The following is a 22199-nucleotide window of genomic DNA, read 5'->3' as shown; positions in this document are numbered from 1 at the left end:
TGGGCTCAGCTAAATCCATGTTTGTTATGTTGAAATCATGCTCTCCCTCGAAGTCACACTCTTCTGGGTTTACATCCCAAAATTTGGATGTTTCTTGTCTACGTTACAAACCCAATTTGAAAATGTTAAATACAATACAAGTATATTTAAATGAAAATTTAAGAAATAATCAAATAACAAAGAGAGCAAATTAGTACCTTTATTCATCATTGGTTCACGAAAGTAATTGAAGATTTGAATGAACATATATTAAATCCTCTGCACGCTTGCTGGTAAGTTTGGTTCTCTTCATGTTGTGGACAAGGTTTTAAAACCCGTGTCTCGGGACTCAACTCGTTCTTTATTGACTCGTGACTCAGCGGGTCAACTCGGTAACTCTGACCGGGTTTTGTTAACTTTTGATTTTAAAAGAAAAATAATATATAAATTATCATTTAAACATATAAAGGTTTGTAGAATGACTTAATTACTAGTTTAATTGATTAATAAGTAAAATAACATTAAGTAAAACTATATCTAACTTAGAATTACTCATCTAATTGCAAGAAATCGAACAACCAAGCAAAATAATAATTTAATATTTCAATTACATGTGACATTTAGATGCATCGTATCTATTTTTTTCTTAGACAATCAAAACATAAAAAGCAAGGTAATTAACAACTTCAAGGCTGTGCTTTCATTTTTTTTATAATAATTTTGAGCAATCGAAAGACCCAAATGGGTTGCTTGGATGGCCGCGGGCTGGTTTCTCCATTTCCATAAGGAAGAAGACTTTTGGCGATCGATTGAAAAAGTCGATAAGCATGATAGATATAACATTAGCAAGGCATATCTGCAGATCTTATAAAAACCATATCAGTGAAATGTACCCTGAAATCGATTGAGGATCGGTCCACATGAATCCTCCAATCGATTGAGGTTCAGTCCACCTGAACCTTGCAAAGAAATCAGATTTGCGTGTGTGCACAGTACACACCACTAACCTGATTCGAGTTACAACATACATACCTTCACAAATCTCGCCGGAAAATCTCGGCAGAAAATCGCGCGGCGACGCACTATTTTGCTGGAGAAGATGCGTCAGATTTGCAACGATGCCTTACTGTTCACCGTCGATGTGCTTGCTTCGTTCCCAAAAAAAATTAATGATACAGGCAGAACCCAGAATCAAAACCAAATCAGAATCGCAAAAACCTGTACCCATTAAGGTATTCCTTAGATTGTGTGCGTATGACACACACCAAAAGAAATCAGACTTGCGTGTGTGCACAGTACACACCACTAAGTTCTGATTTGAGTGTGCATACAACATACATACCTTCACAAATCTCGCCGGAAAATCACATCGGAAAATTGTGCGGCGACGCACTGTTTTTGCTGGAGAAGATGCGTTGGATTTGCAACGACGCCTTACTGTTCACCGTCGATGTGTCTTCGCTGGAGTTACTGTTCACGCCGAAGTTATTGTGCCTTCGTCGGAGTTATTGTTTGCACCGGAAATACAAACGCAAAAAAACAAGTTGTGCCTTCGTCAGAGTTACTGTTCACGCCGAAAACTCCTTGCCGGCATCGCTGTTTATGCCGGAGTTATCGTCGGATGGCTGGAGCTTCAGCCGCACCACACCTTCTCGGCTTCTCCTCTCTTCAGTCGAGGCTTGAAGCCTTAAACACTGAAGAGTCGAAGACCCTAAAGACCCTTTAAGGGTTTTCGTTAAAAGGTAAAGCAATAACAATTTAAAAATTGTCATTATCACGAACCAACGGGTCTTCAGTGACTCGTGACTCGGTCCGAGTCGCCCGAGTCCAAGTGATCCTTCCAACGAGTTTTGTCAAGGCAAAGGTGCCAGAACTCGCCCGAGTACACCATGACTCGTGACTCGGCCGAGTCATCCCGAGTCAAGCCTGAGTCTTGGCAACCCGAGTTTGCCTTGCCGGGTTGACTTGTTGGAGGGTCGAGCCGAGCCGAGTCACCGAGTTGACTCGACGAGTTTTAAAACCATGGTTGTGGATTTGAGAATATGTACTCTAATTTCTTTCACAACAAGATAAACTAGCAGGCTGCGATAGCAATCTTAATGTAAGACGTTGGATAAAAGGTGTTTCTGATCCAAATGTTGACCATCATGTGATAGGATCTATATTATCTTCTTCTCTCGCGAATAATGCCGATCCATATAATCTCGAAGATGAAAATTTTCCAAACTCTTGTGTGACTTGATGTAGAAGATATGCTTCTGGAAAAAGTCGTCATACACATATTTCTATGTCTTGATAGCTCTGGGTCTAAATTTGGAGGGACACGACCAATACCATCAGCCCACCACTTATTTGCATAATATTTTGGATTAAGAGAATGTGCCATACAATGCAAATGAGTGTTGCTCTTATCCCATCTTCTGACTAAAATTAAATGAATATGATTAAAAAAATCTGAATCATCCAATGCAAAATTTTTTCTTCATGCTTGAAAACTATAACTTGTATTTTTTCAATCATATTATCCCACATTTTATAAACTCTGTAAAGCATTAACTCATTCTTATCAACTTCTCTTAACATTTCCCAAATAGGTTGCGTAAATTGAAGGAAATATACCACCCTGTCCCAAAACTCATCATCAAGAATGAATTTTTTAATTTCTTAAGCCTTGATATTATCATCAGCACGATAGAATGTCCAATTTTCATCAGTCACCATGTTAATCAAAGCATTCTTTACTCTTTTAATCCTCTTCACCATCACAATGATGGACGCAAAACGTGTTTCAGCGACCTTCAACAATTTCAAGTCAAAATGCCTATTAAATATAGCATTAGCATGATGGTGGTTAACAACAAAATTCCTAATGCTTTTGACATTTCTTTTTAAATCTTCAATCCATGAACATAAAGCATATGTTTGTGAATTTTCTTCTTCTTTGGGGTTGCAGATGTTCTTTAGGGCTAGATTTAAGCCCTATGTTATACAGAGAGTCAAAAAAATATGAGGGTACTCACTCTCCAAACTCAACATTGCACTTTACAAACTGGAGCGTTGTCTGTAATGATTTGTACCACTTTTTGATCACCTATTTCTTTTATCACTTATATAAACAATCCCTTCAAATACTCTGCATTTTTATATTCCCCAGATGCATCAACCGCTTTCAAGAATATTGGGCCACTAAGCGAACAAACAATGAAATTGATCATTGGACGCCTTTGAATATCTGTCCATCCATCAGACACAATAGAAACTCCATTTTGCTCCCATGAATATTTTTTAATCTCCAGCAACCTCTCCACATTTGCCCTCGTCTGTAAGAAGTGTGATTCATATTTTTTCAAAACTTGGAGGCACATAACCACTCAAATTACAATTTGCCAAGGATGTTACTAAATCCTTCCAATAAGGATTTCTAGCCGCATTAAATGAGAGTGAACTAGAATAAAAATACCTCGCAACTTTTCTATCCAATTCTTCTCTTCCATGTGTATTGAATGATGCTTGTATTGTTCTTTTACCTCCTACATTGACTTTTCTTTTTTTTTCAGCATCTTCTTGGTGGCTTGCAAATGACACACTAACTGCACAAGAATCGGCAATTGCCTTTCTCTTCTCATATTCTTCTTGTATTTTTTGTATTGTCTTCGCATTGCCTCATCACCTTTTCTGCAAGCTGAAATGCCATATCCTGGTATTTTCAACAAATGAGCCTTTACTCTTGTGTAAGACCTAACAAAATCTCTTTCGTAGAGCTTGCATCTAAATCTCTTGTTTCCACCACCTCCTTCTCCAGTTTTTTGCAAGTTTATCTATATGTACCCATAGTGGCCCCACATCATCAATCCCACTACAACTATCAGCAAAACTAGCAACAGATTCACATGTTGGGATGAAGATGACGCAAGTCCTTTCCCTTTATCCATCATTTTTATCCTGAAAACACAAAAAAATACATTCAAAATTTTAAATCAATTATACAGACATTATCTTGATATAAAATCACCAAGGAGGAGGGATCTGCCCCTCTCCTGCCAAAAACAGGGAGGGACTCAATCCCTTGTTAGAAATCACATTTGCATCGAACCTGATCTTCAACGGAGAAAGAAAAGAAGAAAGGTAGAAGAAGAGGGAAAACTCGGTGTTGATTTGGCTGCACAGGTTCACGATATTTCAACACATTATCGTGACCTGGTATATTGTATTTAAAACATTAGGTATAAGTTTACAAACTATTATAGCAATTAACAATATTTACATCTATGCCATAATAAGCACGTCAATGTAATGCGCAATCCCAGTTTGGGTCTGGGTCAGACCCAAATTGGGTCCAGCACTATACCGACATTTAATACCCTCCCTCAAGTTGTGCATGGTCTTGAACCATGGACAACTTGTTCTTCAAGAACCAAAATCTGTTTTTCGTCAAACCCTTTGTAAATAAATCCGCCACCTGGTCTTCTGTAGGAATGAAATGAGGCTCAATCTCTTTGTCTTCAACCTTCTATCGAATGAAATGTTGATCTATCTCAATGTGTTTTGTCTTACTGTAGAAAATAGGATTAAAGGATATATTAATAGCACTTTGATTGTCACACAATAAGATAGATTTGGAGATTTATTCCTCCAATTCATTCAACAAATGTCTTGTCCAAGTAGCTTCAGCAGTTGCAGCAGCCATTGATCGATATTCAACCTCAATGCTTGATCTAGCCACTGCTTTTTGTTTTCTACTGCTCTAGGATACTAGGTTTTCCCCAAGAAAAATGCAATATCCAGAAACCGACCTTCTTTCATCAGGATCTCCTGCCCAATCCGCATCACTGTAGATCGTGACATCATGCATGCCTCCTCTTTTCTAACTTTTTCGATACACCAACCCATCTCCAATGGTACCTTTTAAGTATATCAATATTCTATTGACTGCATCCATATGTCATGTTCGTGGCTCATGCATGAACTGCAACACTTGATTAACAGAATAAACAATGTCAGGACGAGTAAAGGTAAGATATTGAAGCATACCAACTACACTTCGATATCTTGTAGGGTCGGGGTACAAATCTCTATCCTGTGAACTGAGCTTTTGATATAATACACTCAGTGAAGATAAAGGCTTGCAAGCCAAATTTTTTCAATAAATCTAATGTATATTTATGTTGTGTCAAGGTCAGTTAATTATCCTTTCTGTCTACCTCGACACCAAGGAAATAACGCAAATCTCCCAAATCTTTCATCTTAAACCTTTGATTTAATAGTTCTTTTATTTTTTCAATGTGGTTCATTGAATTCCCTGTAACTATAATATCATCAACATATATCAACAACAAAGTGGTTTTTAGTCTGCATACATATGTGCTTGGGTCTCCCTCAACATATCCTGGAGGTTGTTCCATGTAAACTTCTTCCTTCAAGTCTCCATGAAGAAATGCATTTTTGACATCTAATTGACTTAATGTCCATCCATGTTTGACGACTAAAGACAATATAATTCTTATTGTCCCCATTTTGACCACGGGACTGAAAGTCTCATCATAATCCTGACCATATTCCTGTGTAAACCCCTTTGCAACAAGTCTTGCTTTGTATCGTTCTATAGTACCATCAGGTTTATATTTGATTTTATAAACCCACTTGGAATCAACAACATTTTTGTTAGGAGGTCTAGCAACAATTTCCCATGTCTGACATTCATGAAGCGCTTCCACTTCTTCATTCATGGCCTTAATCCATTTGTTTGATTTCACAACATGGTGAAACGCTATGGTTTCATCATGCTTATCAACCTGAGACAGAAAAAGTTGAAGATCCATAGAAAAATTATTGTAACTGACCCACCTGTCAATAGGATGTCTGATTCTATTTGAACTCCTCATATTTTCAACAGGCACATAAGTATCTGATCCAGTGTGAGAAGCAGGGGGAGCACCTTTTTCTTTTCGTGCATACACATACCCTTTAAATTTGTCAATAGGATGCGATTGTGGGCCTGCCCCTTCTTTAATGTGTGAAGCTCCACCGACCTGATCACCAGATTGAGGTAAGCATGCTTGACCTGAGTCAATATCATTTTGGTCAGCCGAATTAGTTTCTTGAGTACACTGAGGTGAGCAATCATCATAAGTATCTGCGAATAACTCTGCATTCATCCACGGATGATAAACTTCTTTAGGAATTCTTTGACAGATATTAAATAACACATCTCCAAGATCATTATTGTTAAACACAACATTCCTGAAAATCTTAACACGCTTAGTCATAGTGTCATAACACCGATAACCTTTATAATCATCAGCATATCCCACAAATCTACACTTGGAAGCCTTTGGTTGGAATTTATTCCTGGGAGAATCATCAATATGAACATAACAAATGCATCCAAACACACGCAGTGCATTATAATCGGGTTGAATGCCGAAAAGAGAAGAGAAAGGTGAACTATTTTGCAAAATTGTTATAGGCAGACGATTTATAACATAGACAGCTGAATGAAATGCTTTTGTCCACAGACTAATGGGAAGATTACTGTCATGCTCATGGCCGTTTCAACAATATGTCTATGTTTTCTCTCAGCAACCCCATTTTGCTGTGGCGTATGTGGACAAGACACTCTACGCTTTATTCCATTACTTTGGAGAAAATCAGTAAAATCCTTTGATGTATACTCACCACCTCCATTACAATGAAAATGCAGAATATTGGTAGAGAAATGGTTTCGAACAAAGGCATGAAAGTTGCGAAATATGGGAAAAGTTTCAGACTTATGCTTCATAAAGAATATCCAAGTATAACGAGAGTAGCTGTCAATAAAGATGAGATAATATATGCTGCCAGAAGAAGTGCATACGGGTGCAGGACCCCAAACATCTGAGTAAATAATTTCAAAGGATCTTGAAGCTCTTTTATTTATAGAATCAAAAGGAAGTACATGACTCTTACGCATCTGACAACTAGGACACTTTTTATTACTGTCCTCAAGAGTTAAACTTGATTTAGGAATTAATTTGCTTGATACAAGTTTTTCGAGAAAGGAATAGATGCAATGACCAAGACGATCATGCCAAAAACTTGGCTTATTACATTTGGAAAGACTAAAAATAGACTCAGGACCTGACTTAGATGACTCAAACTAAAAAGACTTGGACTTCAATAAGGGCTTCAAGACGGAACTGGTATGCGCAAATGGATCTTCCTTGAAGTGTACATATTTCCTTTTCGCTCCCCTTCAGTGAATGTTTCCTTCGTTTGAAGATCCTTGGCATACACAAAAGAGGGAGTGATTCAACATAAGAATGTATATCATCAACAAGTTTAGACACAGAGACGATGTTTTTTTTTATGTTAGGAGCATGAACAACATTTGACAAATTGAGAGACGATTTTGATAGAGGAATGATTGCATTACCAATGTGAGAAATGTGATGGTGAGATCCATCTCCAGTAACAATACTATTTTTACCAAAGTAAGGAACCGAGTTCCAAAAGCTTACCACCATCGCCTGTAACATGGGTCGCTGCTCCTGAATCAACATACCATAATCCTTGATCATTCTGTTTCAAGTGTAACCCAGACATTGCTGCCAGCAAAAGTTGTTTCACCTCTCCATCAGACTTGGTAACATTATCTTCCTTTTTGCTCTCAGTGTTTTGCAATTTGCCTTTATTTCGAGGATTAAACCAACAATGTGCCTTAATATATCCCTTTTATTGCACAGGTAACATGTCGGGACAATTCTTTGAGTTTGATTCTTCGCATTAGAGTTGAATGGTATATTGGGTGTGGGAAGCAAACCTGGACCTGCAAATCTACCACGACCTCTTCCTCCTCTGAAGCCATTTCCTCCACGACCACGACCAAAAGAGAACCCAGTGGCTAAGACATCTTGGGAGTCAGATTGAGCACCAAAATCTTCAGCGATGCCTTTCAATGACATTTCGTATTGTAGAAGTTTTGCCCAGAGGTCTTCAAATGTGGGAAGCACGAGCAAGCACAACAATGATGTCACCAATACATGATAATCTGGGCCTAAACCATTCTGTTGAGAATAGGTGGTTTTTAGTTTAAGTTCTTTTATTAAAAATACCCATGACAACTTAGAGAAATCATCAATAATAACAAGATAATAACGACACTGAGTCCTAGTAGGAATCTTACTAGGACCCCATACATCTGCATGAAGAAGTTCAAAAACTTTATTACTAGACTGACTCTGACTCGAAAGGAACGAACTTCGATGATGCTTTCCCAACTGATATGCTTCATATTGAAATGATGTGGTGGAAGGAATTTGAGGAAAGACCGAACGAAGCTTTGACAAAGAAGGATGACCAAGACGACGATGCCACTGAACAGGACTGAATGAGTGTTCCACTGCAGCATGAACAATACCCATTGGATGATGTAGGTAGTAGACTCCATTTTCTTTATAGCCTCCACCAATCTTCTTCCCCGTCAGCAAATCCTGAAAATGACAACCCATCGGATCAAATATTACTCTACAGTTTTGCTCTCTTATAAGGCAACTAACAGAAAGTAAACTTTGAGGAAAGTTTGGAGCATGAATAACATTTTTCAACTATAATGAGGAGGATATAGAAATATTTCCCTGACCAACGACCGGGGAGGAACTCCCATCGGCTAATGAGACTCCTCGATGAGCATTAATATCCTTTATATATGAGAAAACAAGTGAATTTCCACACAAATGTCTGGATGCACCAGAGTCAATAATCCACTTACTGTCAGTCGGATGAAGATGATTTTCGGTTGAATAGGCAACACCAGCTACAGGAGGAGTGGAACTCAAAGGGCGAAGAGCTATCAACTCATCATATTCAACACGACTTAGGGTGATACTACGATCACTTGCAGAGATATTCTCATGTACATTTGTTGCCTCGATAGTAGTAACATTTGCTTTAGGAGTATATGACTTTGATGAAGAAGAGGTTGCCCGACCATGCTTATCCCAGCAACGATCTTCTAAATGTCCAGATTTTCCACAGAATGTACATTGAAGCTTTCCTCTGCCTCCCATACCACGTCCACGCCCTCGTCCTCTGATATTCTGAATATTTCCACTCCCATAACCAGATGAGACAACAAAAGCAGATGACTGAGTCGCAAGCTGAGATTGTGGCAGAGAGATCACAAGTCTACTCAGACGATTGTAAGCATCAGCAAGAGTGGGAACATCTGATCCAGTCAACATTTGAACTTTTGCAACAGAAAATTCTGAAGAAAGACCTGTAAGAAAACGAGCAACCATGGTTTGTTCTTGATGATCCTTGTGCTTCGAGCAACAAAGAGGCTTGTGAGCATTAAGTCTTTCAAACACAACTTTGACAGAGGCATAGTATTGGGCCAATGTCTGATCTCCCTGCTGCAAATTATATATCTCCTGTTCTACTTGCAGGATATGACTCACATTAGTTTCTTGTGAGTATGTATCACGAAGATTGTCCCACATCAGTTTCGCTGTATTATAGTAGATCAATCCATCTGCAATATGGGGTTCGACACTATTCATTATCCATGACATAAATATGTCATTATCTTCATCCCAAGTAACATATTTTCCCAATTTTTCAGAGGGTTCGTCTTCCAACAGAATATGTTTTCGACGATGTCCTAATACCGACATCATAAAAGTTCTGGACCACCTGGCATAGTTGGTTTCATTCAACCTTACGGAAGAGCCGTACGAGAATGGGTTGGCAAAAGCCTTATACTCCCCAATATGTTCCATTTTAGAATCACATTTCGAATTTTCAGCCATACTGCTCATTTGAAAAGCAAGTATTCAAGTAGAATTTTCCAACACTGTAAGAAATCAACCCTGCTGTTAAAAAAAAAAAACAGCCCACAACCAATAGGGAATCACTCCTGCTGCTTTTACGACAGAGGGATAGCTTGAACTAACACAACACGAAACAAAACTCGACACAGCAGGGAGTCACGACCATTGCTGTACCCAAACACACCACGATAATATTCAGTTGCAACACAGATGATCACGCCAACTGCTGTTCCCCAAACATATAAGGCATAATAGCCAATAAGACTTCAGAGGACAATTAAAGAGATCAATCATATCTCGATCACACGCAACAAGTATAAAAAATAAATTTCAGAATCATGGCAAACACTCAATCAACAAAAAAAATGAAAATCACGGCTAGCACGCAGCAGCACATAGACTTGCTGCGTGACCCAAACAACCAACAACACGGCAGGAATAGCCAACAGCACAAACAACACAACAGTCACGGTAGGCACGCAACAACAGGAACACAACTCGTCAATGTCCAGGAAATCACAACAGGAGATCACGAAGAAAAAAAAACTTCAGATTCCAAAATAAAAAAGAGGTTACGGCTCCAGGAAATCCTCGCTGGGAGCTCCATCCTTAGATCTGACGACAGATCTGGGTAACATCCCAGATCTGTTATCAGATCTTCCACAATCGCTGAACAACAAACCTGATTTCACGCAGTCGGGGTTTTTCTTTCTTCGTTGGTGATGATGAGCCTCTCGTGATCACGCTCCCGAGATCGAGGTCTCTGATACCATGTAGAAGGAAACAACCACCTGTGTAGAGAGAGAGAGAGAGAGAGAGAGAGAGAGAGAGTCGGCTGCACAAAAACTAATTTCGTTACCTTTGGATTAGGGCTTCTCTCTATATTAAATAGAGAGAGGCAAAAAGGAAAAATTACAACTAAGTCCTTATGAAAACAAAAATTCAAAACACCTCTAATATAAAAGAACTTAAACTAAAAACCACCTATTCTCAACACATTCAATGTCTGTTGCACTTTATTCTTGTCTGTCACTTCACATCCAATAATGGCTAGTTGATCTGTAATAGTTTTCATCTTATTCAAGTAATCCATGATAGATAGACCACCTTTGTTAAGAAGCTGGAATTCATGCTTGATAAATAAAACTCTTGCTTCAGATATCTGAGAGTATATCTGTGTCAACCTGTTCCATAATTCCATCGTTGTGTAGTTGTCGGGAATAGCAACTAGTACTTTATGAGACAAAGTAGATGTGATGTAGGCAATTAATGCCTAATCCTTTCTCATCCAAGAGGCATAATCTGAGTTGCGAACAAGCTTGGTAGATGCAGCCCCTTGTGTGTCTGTTTCTTCCTTTGCGATGAACTCTGGTGGGGCAGGTATTGATCCATCTAGGTGACCAAAGAGATCTTGGCTCCTGATAAAGGGAACTATCTGTCTTTTCCAAGTCAGGAAATTAGAATCATTTAACTTTTCAGAACCGAGTTGGCCAAGGAAGTTTGATGACAAACTGGACTGGGTTGAAGAAAAATCCATGATTATGAGACACGTGAATATAAGGTAGAAAACACTCTAAGAGAAGGTTAATGAAATGACTAATCAAACTGCAGGATAACTTGACTGTCTAAGTTCGGCCCAGAAGAGAACTGATTATAACTGAATTCGGATCTGTTGCCTTTTTTTTTGGCTGATATTAGATCACGTAAATATTCAAAATATTAATCCGATGTCAATGAATCAAGCCTCCTGACCGTGCCGTGTTTGATTAGCAAGAACCAAGATCACGATGAATCGTGATTTGAGATGAATCAGCGACAAGTTTTAAAATAAGGTGACAGAGGAACAAATTCTAAAGGGGAATCACGAGTTTTGATTCTAAAAGGAGAATCACGAGGAAGAGATGAGTTGCGATTAGGGTTTCAAAGTAGAAAATAGTTTTTTTTTTAGCTTGAAGATATGTCACACATAGGGTTTCAAACGAGCTTTAAATGGGAAACACGTGTTTCGGATGAAAACACAAGAACAAATTTAAGAGAGGATAGATAGAGGGAGGAGCTGCTAGAACACGATGAAAATAGGAAATAAATTGTGTTTTAGGAAGAGAACATTGTGGTGTAGGTTGCGGAAGAGGGAAAATATCGAAAATAGAGAGAAAGAAGAGTATTTTCCTGACCAAAGCAGATTTTTTCTATGGTCGTACCTTTGGGAATAATACCGATCCCTAGATTCAAAGTGTCGTACCTTTGGGAGCAATACCGAGCCCTAGATCCAACACCGCTCTGATACCATGTTAGAAATCACGTTTGCATTGAACCTGATCTTCAACAGAGAAAGAGAAGAAGAGGGAAAACTCAGTGTTGATTTGGCTGCACAGGTTCACGATATTTCAACACATTATCGTGGCCTAGTATATTGTATTTAAAACATTAGGTATAAGTTTACAAAATACAAAACTATTATAACAATTAACAATATTTACATTCGTGCCACAATAAGCACGTCAATGTAATGTGCAATCCCAGTCTGGGTCAGACCCAAACTGGGTCCAACACTATACCGACATTTAATACCCCTCCCCTGCCAAAAACAGGGAGCAGGGATGGGGGCTCGACCCCCTCCCCTGTCGAAAACAGAGGGAGCAGGGGGGGGGGGGGGCTCAGCCCCTCCCCTGTCGACCCAACAAGAGAGCGAGAAGGGGGGGGGGGGGGGGCTCGGCCCCTCCCCTGCCAAAAACAGAGGGAGCAGGGGGGGCTCAGCCCCTCCCTTGTCGACCCAACAAGAGAGCGAGAGGGGGGGCTCGACCCCTCCCCTGAAATCAAAAGGAGCAGGGTCGGCCCCTTCCCTGCCAAAAATAGGGAGGGGCTCTACCCCTCCCCTGCTGAAAACAAAGGGAGCGGGGGGGCTCGGCCCCTCCCCTGCAGACCCAACAAGAGAGCGAGAGGGGGGGGCTCGGCCCCTCCGCTGCCGAAATCAGAGAGAGCAGGGGGGGCTCGACACCTCCCCTGTCGAAATCAGAGGGAGCAGGGGGGGCTCGACCCCTCCCCTGCCGACCCAACAAGAGAAAGAGAGGGTGCAGGGGGGATCGGCCCCTCCCCTGCCGACACAAGAAGAGAGCGAGAGGGACATACCTGCGACGAGGGAGAGGAGGAGCTTAGGAGGTGGCGTCGGGGCGTTGGGAGGAGAGGGCTCAAGCTGAGCTGCGCGGGAGAGGATAGGATAGGAGTGATTAGGGCAATTTTTTTTTTGCCCTAATCACTCCTTTTCATCGGTTTTTTTTAATGTCCGAAATGTGGATGAAAATGACCCTGGGTGCGTTGACCGCACCCAGGGTCGTGTTCACCGCACCCGGTTTTGCACGCGCACCCGCGTCGCATCGACGCGGGTGCAGCACCTGCTTTTCCGAGTCCCTGTTACTTAGCATACATATGCTTAATTCATAATTACAATCATATCTTTGTTACTAAATTTAACTATTTATTGTAATGTTTATGCTTTTCTTGATATTTTGTTTTCTTGGTCTTGCCTAGGCCGACTAGACCTGCTTAGGCCCCTACTACTCCTTTTTTGGGTTGTCCGCCTAGGTGCTGACTAGCACTTTTGACAACTAAGATGATGACTCAACTATCTTTAAATTTTTAACTGTCCAGAAAACAGAACAAAACAGGTGACTGGGATTTATGTTTTGTGGTTCTGTTTGCCTTTAGTTTGGTAGAGGTTTAAAGTTTAAACCCCTAGATTGTTGGATAAGAAAGCAATTGAAAACCTATCCTTGAATTTGATGGTTCACTATCTTAGATCTGTTTGTTTGTAAAATAAATGAAGAAAACAATGTTTAAGGTGGTTGTAGTATGTTGATCACTTTTATAGTTTCTTGTTAATATTTAATTTTTTTAAAAGGTTTAGATTATCAATTTTGAAAGATTAACTTATTACCAAGCGAGCATGGTCCAAGGCTATGTGACCAAACTGGGGCTGGGCTTTGCCAAACTATTTTTGTCAACTCCAGTCATGTGGTAGTCTCATCTTAACTCGTGGATGTAAAAGATCATAAATACATGGCAAGTTGGATGCCTTAATTGTCGTCCATCATGTTAAAGTGGGACATTTCCTCTGTTAGTTATTTCATATTTGTTTGAATATCACAGGACTTGCTTGGAAAAAGTTCAGAACAATGTAGAATTTGTTTTCATATATCATATTATTGCTTGGAAAACTGAATTCTTTCTTGTTGTATGATAGCATATTATAAAATGTATAGGTTGACAACCTTTCCTCGTTTTGTATTTGATACAGGTTCCATGTGTTGCTGTTGTTGAGAACATGTGTTATTTTGATGCTGATGAAAAACGCTATTACCCATTTGGTAAAGGTTCAGGTTCTCAGGCATGCAATTGAGCTCTCATCCCATGTTTTACTGTTTCTTGGAAGTTATCACCAACAATTGTTTTTAATTGGTATACTTTCAGTGCAGGTGGTTCAACAGTTTGGAATCCCATACCTCTTTGACCTTCCAATTAGACCAACAGTATGTGATATATAAACTTTTTCGCCTGAAAGTCAGTTGTTTCATGTAGTTCCAATTTCCCTTCATAATCCATAGTTTTTATATGAGACATGCAAAAGATCTCAGTGATTATATTTATTTTGTGTTGGCGGTATTATAATGAATATAATGGAGCGAAACATAACTGACAGCATAAGGATATAAGCTAAGCTGTAAGCTGTGGAATGAAATCAAAATTTTAATTAATCATTTGCTTCTGCTGAAGCTGAACTTTGAACTTTGAATTAGGCAAATGGGAACCACATTGCATTATGAAAGACTATAACCAAATAAGTTTAATTACAAGAAACATAACCACAGAAATTACATTAAAATTATGTTATTTATAGGGTATAACTGTATAAGAGGAGAATGTAGTTATCTTTTAGTTATGATCTTCATGCTGCAATTTCATTTGATACCTTGTGTTAACACCCATCCTAGTGTAGCTTGTGAAGTTAGACGTGACTGAACTTTTGAGGTGTATGTTCTTCTTCAACCTTAGCTGTTTCATGTTTTATGTTATTGTTTGTGCTTCTACTTTCACCGACTTGGACACTCACATCCTTACTATTTTATCAGAGTCCATTCTTTTGGTTCTTTTTGCACCATGTTATCTCTGGAAATCAAATTATGTTCTTGGGGAAAGAGCAATCCTAATTTAGCTTGCACTATTAGCTGGCATTCAGTGCTTGTGGCAAATGTACATCTCTTTGTGCCTTGTATTAAGTTAGTTATTACAAATATTCTGTTTCTGTTGTGCAGTTCACTCTTTGCCCCACTTTCTCATTGGGGAAAGTCCAAATGCCTTTTGTTTTCGAGCTTCACCTTTCAATAAATGAACTGTCTTACAAGCTCATACACGTACATCCTATTATGGATCTTTTATTGTTTATATCATCTTGATTTTTTATCATTTTACTTCAGTTTCACACTAATGTGGAGTAAAATATCAAAATTCAGAATTTCATGATCATAAACTATAAATAGGCCGAGAAGGTGGAAGATAATTATCAAGGTGTGAGATCTGAGGTTCGTCTCATGGTTTAGCATTTCCTTAACTCTTAAGCATAGACATTGAAATTGCTCGTCATCAGTATAGGTGAGAATTTTAGCATAGTATTAGCAAAGTAGAAGCTTTATGTTTCCTGTCTCCTGAGAAATTGAATTTATAAATCCTAATATTTTTCCCCCTGAAATTTGTGAAGATTCTCTTGAGAAAAACAAAATAGTTTCAAATTCTCACAAAAGCATTACCTTTCTTAGTGTTTTACTGATACTGATATTGGTATCTCATGGTCTCACATCAAGGCATGCATTGCTGCAATAAGCTATGTCACAAAGACAGGAGGATACAGATACAAGATTCAGATAATTGACACAGATTCACCAAAATTTTAAAAAATAGGATACAAGGACACACATATATATATGTATATGGTGTTTTTATTAGGGTTTTAGTTATCTAGGGAGGAGGAGGGTTGAATTATGTTTTTGCTTGTTAATTGTTTTTTTTTCTTGGTTCAGGATGGAATTGTGAAGGAGCATATAGAAATTCATGGTTTTTGAAAGGTTGTTGATGTTGCTATTTTCTATATGCACGAACAGGAGTATTACATAGATTCTCTTGAACTTAAGAAGCTTGTTAAGTGTCCTGCCTTACATTCTGATGCAAGTGTCTTGCCTTTTTTGGGGGCACTTCTTTGATGGGATATTTGCTGGAAAACTCTATCTATATTAAGTACTCCATGCTGCACTTTAACTTTCATTTTTCGCATCGTGCCAAAGCCATGACTAAGCCATGATTAACCTTTTTAGTTGATGCATGATTAGCTAGAAATTTAGAATTTTTTGCATAGTTTGCATTTTTTTTTGTGTATATATATATATATATATATATATATATATATATATATATATATATATCTTCAACCCAGAGTTAGTGGAAACTTCTTAGGAAACTCGCTTCGGAAGCGCGATACTCCTCACTTCCGAAACTTCATGGGAACCTTGATTCCCCCACGCTTCTTCTATGCTTCCCACACATGGTATATGTTTCCTATATGCTTTTCTCGCATTTCTTTTCATGTTTTTCATGTATTTCCTCTCACGCTTTCACTCACTTCCCATGTACTTTCTCTAAATTGGTAACCATCATTGTTAGATTTTAACAAAAATTTAACTTTTTTACTGAAAAATCATGAAATATAAGAATAATCAATTTTATTTTAGGTTTTACTTGCTTCTTGTTCGATTCCTATTCAGTTACCATATTGCTTCATTTTTTGTTTATATTTCGCTTTCAAATTGATACTTCGCTTCAAATCTCAAAATGCCTCACTTCTCGCTTCCGCTTCCCGTATCGTTTCATGCTTCCTCTTCCTAGTTTGGCAACCCTGCTCCAACCCTCCTCTTCCCCCTTTTCAGTCATCACAGAGATAGAGTTAGAAAGGCAGAAAAAGAGAGAAAGAGAGACCTCTCTGGGGGATGTGGAGGAATCAGTCTTCTAGAACGGGGAGAGAGAGAGAGAGGTGCCTCATACTTGTAGGCTGGCACCACCGATCGCCACCTCCGTCGTCAGGATGCCGTTGTTGGGACACCGCCACCGGGAGGCTGCACAGTGAACAGAGAGGGAGGAAGATAGATGATAGGGGGGCACAGGGTTTTAGTCGAAACACCCCCTTTTCTCGTTTTTATTTTTATTTTTTCCATTTTTAACCATAAAAAAGGTCAAAATTGACCTTCAAAGCCCTGACACACTGTTGACCGAATTGTCATGCGCATGTCGTGACCATAACCACGTCACATCTCGTGTCAGGCGTGACATGGGGCCATTCTGATTAATTCCTGTGACATAGGCAATAAGAATTAAGCATTTTTTTACACCATGTGGATATGTGAGAACTTCCACTTGATATAGTTTAATATGCTAGGAATAAGGTATAATATTAAGTGCAAAGCAGATATGGATATTATTCATCTCCTCATTTGGCTTTATCTTGACCATAACTTGCAGCATGAATACAATACACATTTTGTATAATTATAGTTTTAGTTTATTTGGTATTTATTCCTTTCATAGAAAAGGGTATCAGAGTTCCTATGTTACAAAAAATGCCAAAAAAAAGTACCTCCTTCCGAATTTTGAAATGAATTAGCAGCAAGGGAATTGGAGCCCAAAAAGTACTTGAATAATGTGAATTATGGCCAATGAACACGCTCTGTGGGTTTCATAGTCTGTCAGTGCAGTTTTACAGTTAGAGTTCCTTTACAGAAGAATGTTTTTATGAGGTATTTCGGGCATATTCATATGGTTCTTCAGGTTTGCTAAATCATGTAATGGATATCTTATTTGGCAGCTTTCAGCATCAGGGGATAGTGGAATGCCTGAAGTAGCAGCAGATCCTCAGGGTGAAGTTGCTAAAACATTTCAAGATCTTGGAGTTTGTGTTGTTCAACAATGTGCCAAGATTCGTCAAAATGGTATATTTTAAGCTGAGTTTCATGATCATAAAATGTCTTTATGCTGAATATTGCTTTTGCTTTTGACAAATTGCTTGCACATAGCTCTGCTTTGCATGCAACTGCTCAATTTAGTTCTTTATTAGGTTATCCTTATTATCAATTTTTAACACTTGGCATATAAAAATAGTATAGTAACACCCAAATCAGGCAATTGGATTACAAAATATAGTTGATTCTGAAGTGGGATTAATTGCACACTCATTGATTGTTAACATTGTTTCCCCTCCCCGTAGCATATGGAATGAGGACTCATGATATGTTGGTCTCTCTATGGAGATTGTAATCTTTACATAGCTTCTTTATATCCCTCTGCCCCTTGCTTGCTTCCAAAATTTCTCTCATTCCATTTCTTCTACACTTTTGCGTTTGCCGTATTTCTTTGTTTATTTCTGTTCTTATTATGCTTTTGTTATGATTCTGCCTAGAAGAAACACGTTAAGCATTGCCAGTATTCTCTCCCATACAGTTTATTCTATTGTAGTCTTTTTTTATTTTTTGTCTTTTCTTTCCTTATATCATTATATGTTGTTTACTCATCTTTGCTGTTGTTTTCTGGATCTGCCTAAGATGATCCACATCTCTGGGTTAGGTGCTGATGCTGCATCTTTCCATCATTCTACAATTGTGGTTAAATGTCGGTCTTTTACTGTTTTTGAATGTATATTGCCTATTAATTTTTAACTTTTTTCTTGTATTTTTTAGAATATTTTGTTGAGAACTTGTTGGGAATCAGTCATGCTTGATAGTCTGTTTTTAAAAGGGCAAAATTCGGGTTTTATCCCTCTTTTGCTGCCTGATCAACATAGAGCGCCTACTGAAATTTAGTGGGAGGTTAGGCTATTTTCAGTTCATTTCCTTTGTATGGTTCCCACCTGTTTTCATAGTGATCTTGCTGCTCCAATTAAAAGAAGGCAGAGGATTTCTTACTAGATCTTCTCATAGCAGTAGAGGTGGCTGGAATATCTATCGTGAAAATTCCTGATATTGCAGCCAAAGTTCTATGTTTGCTAGAATCTCTTAACAAGCAGAATAGGAGATCCTCCTATATGGAAGAATAGGTAAAGAGATGGAAAATGCCATAAAATTCTTTAAAACCTGTCTTTTTATCCTCTCATGTTTTAAAATGTTATCAATCAGTAGCTCTTGCTACGCCTGAATAACAATTTTCTTTTCACCTCTGAACTGATCTTGCAATTCCCCTGGTCAGCATTAATAAATGTGTTGATATTTCACTGTGCACGTGTGCAGTATCACATGCGCACAAAAATTGTCTTCATATACATCCACGTGAATGCAGATGTGTTATATTTTTTTAGCTTTAACATCCAAATGCATGGATGCTTATTAGATTTTTAACAATTAATATTAGGATGCTGGATGCATTCATCATATCCTTTTCCTGATTTTATCATGCAGTGTCTACAGCTGTGACTTATGACAGATCTATAAAGGCAATTCGAGTGAAGGTACCAGATTCAGATGAAGAGATTTTTGTCCATCCTGCGACAGTGAGAAGAAATGATCGGTCTGCTCAAAGTGTTGTACGTGATTTTTTCATTTGAACATGGATCTCTCTTTCTAAATATTTTTCAAAGAGAATTTTCTTTTCTCTTTATTGCATGTTTGGTTGAGTTTATTCAGCATTTGATGCTGAGAACCTTTGCTCTGTGCACTTTATTTCGAATTTTTGGTCATTTGACATGTTTTATTCCATATTCATAGACTGAATTCATGGTTTTTTTATCTGGCAATACCATGCATCTTTTTATGGTTTTTGTTTATTGGTGTGCAAACAGTTTCAAATTCCTTCAGGCAAAGCTGCATGACAGCTATCATGACAGTATCTAGCATTTAGAATGTAGTTATATCCTTGATTAAACATATGTGATCATACTGAGTCCTGTAATGAAATACAAGAGAGGTGTGCACAATACAAAGCCACTAAGGCAAATACAAGATCACTAGAGGATTGACAAACACACACTACTAATGGGCAAAAGAGCACACAAAAAATATATTTTTATTAATAATAATGCTTAAGAGAAGGATACTCAATACAAAGCCACTAAGGCAAATACAAGATCACTAGAGGATTGACAAACACACACTACTAATGGGCAAAAGAGCACACAAAAAAATATATTTTTATTAATAATAATGCTTAAGAGAAACATACTTAAATGTAGAACAACCCCACATATGTATACAATAGAGAGAAGGAAGGAGGGAGCTCAACTAGCCATTGGGCCAGCCCCAACGGCTAGAAAAAAGAATCTCAAAAATGCCCCTAATGGGTATGACCTATTACTAACAAAGGAAAATAATAAAAAACAAAAAAGTAGTACAAAAAGAGAAAAAATACATAAATACCTAGATACATACTTAATATATATATAGTCACAGATGTCGGCGTTATTTTGAAAATATCGTGATATTATCGCATTATATTCATCAAATGGTATTATAGGTAAAATATAGCGATATTTTGAAACTATCGCCAATTTGATAATATCGCGATATTATTATGAGAATATCATGATATTCTCGTGATAATATTTCGATATTATCAACTATTGTTACTGTTTTTACTTAGTTTCTACATCTTAAAGGTGTTTTCTTCTTTATTTTGTATTTTTTTACTTATTTCTTTTTGTACATATGTATTTTATTATCTAAACTTGATATTTTCTTAATTATTTTTGTTATTATATATATTATTTATTTTTTTATGCCCCAAGATTTTCCCAAGATTTATCACCAAACCGATAATATTGCGAGAAATAGCCTCATCGAGATATAGCCGATACCGATATTTGTGACTATGATATGTATATATATATATATATATATATATATATATATATATATATATATATATATATATATGTATGTATGTATATGAATAAATACATATTTTAACACTCCCTCTCAAACTTATGGTAATATCACTGAAAGTTTGTTAAGGAGAAAATGAAATTGAGGGGACGGGAGCGCTTTGGTGAAGAAGTCAGTCAACTGATATTCCTAAGTAACATATGGCAGTGTGAGTCTTCTTCAAGTATTTTTCACGAACGTAGTGACAATCCATTTCAATATGTTTAGTTCTTTCATGATGTTCAATAATGCTAAGAAGAAAAGAGAAGCATGATGAAGAAGAAAACTTCATTCAGAAAACATAAAAGAGTGAGGGTTTCAGCATATGGGGGTTGACTCCCCTTATTACATTTTTCATATGACTAAAATACCCTTAACAACTGCAATAGTCCCTACTTAGACCAATACATTTAATTTTGAACCAATTTATCCATAAGTAACAAGACTGTTTGACTCTAATAATACAACATTTATAATACATGGATATTTTAACACTCCCCCTCAAACTCATGAAGATGTGAAAACAATCATCTCGAGTTTGGTGAGGAATGTCTGAAAGATCGTAGAAGACATGCTTTTGGTAAAGAAATCTGCTATTTGTTGGGCCAAACCAATATAAGACAAGGAGATTCTACCTTCCAAATATGCTCTTCTAGTAAAGTGACAATCAATTTTAATATGCTCTTTTAGTGTGTTCATGAATCTGTGGATTTTAGCTATATGAATAGCACTTTGATTGCCACAATACAATATTGTCCCTTTAGTTAACTTTACTCTCATATCTTTCAGTAGCCATCTCAACCAAAGTATCTCATTTGTAGCTTGAGTCATAGCTCTATACTCGGCTTCTGTGGTAGATAAAGTAACTCTTTATTGCTTCTTATTCTTTCAAGTTATTAGAGAATCACCCAAGAAAATGCAGAACCCTAATGTAGAAATTCGATCTTTGGATGATCCTCCAAAGTCTAAATCATGGTATGCTCTTAACTCCAATTTTGATGATGAGGAGAAAAATAGTCTATGGTGCATAGTATCCCAAATATACCGAATGATTCTGAGAACAACTCCCAAATGAACTAACCTGGGAGCATTCATGAATTAGCTCACAACGTGCACTCAAAGTAATATAAGGCTTAGAGTTAGTCAAGTAGATCAAGCTCCTCAAGCTCCCCACAAGTTGCCTGTATACAATATGTTCCACCAACAACTCTCCATCATCATGCCTCAGCTTTGCATTTGGTTCTATGGGAGTATAAACATGTTTACGATCATTTATTAATCTAGCCTTGGCTATGAGCTCAATTGCATATTCATGTTGAGTTAACAAATATCCTCGTTTACCATATGCAACTTCTAGACCTAGAAAGTATTGTTAAATTATGTACCTAATCACTTAATGTAATATATATATATTATATATATATAAGGTAATACATATACATATATTAATATATATGTATATGTATCTACT

At 37.7% G+C, this 22199-nt stretch overlaps 1 protein-coding gene across 1 annotated transcript in view; it reads left to right on the top strand.

The window, feature by feature from the left end:
- The window catches only part of HCF101 (ATP binding protein), a 138096-nt gene that overhangs the window by 73145 nt on the left and 42752 nt on the right, over positions 1–22199 (top strand). Inside the window, exons 10-13 of the mRNA XM_089990039.1 lie at positions 14080–14169; positions 14258–14311; positions 17689–17812; positions 19271–19395. Coding sequence (XP_089846165.1) covers positions 14080–14169; positions 14258–14311; positions 17689–17812; positions 19271–19395 — 393 coding nt within the window. The remainder of the gene's footprint in view (positions 1–14079; positions 14170–14257; positions 14312–17688; positions 17813–19270; positions 19396–22199) is intronic.

Source organism: Nuphar pumila, chromosome 15, assembly GCF_984573655.1.
Source record: "Nuphar pumila chromosome 15, dmNupPumi1.hap1.1, whole genome shotgun sequence".
NCBI classification, from domain to species: Eukaryota; Viridiplantae; Streptophyta; class Magnoliopsida; order Nymphaeales; family Nymphaeaceae; genus Nuphar; species Nuphar pumila.
This window is presented reverse-complemented; position numbering and strand designations above follow the sequence as displayed.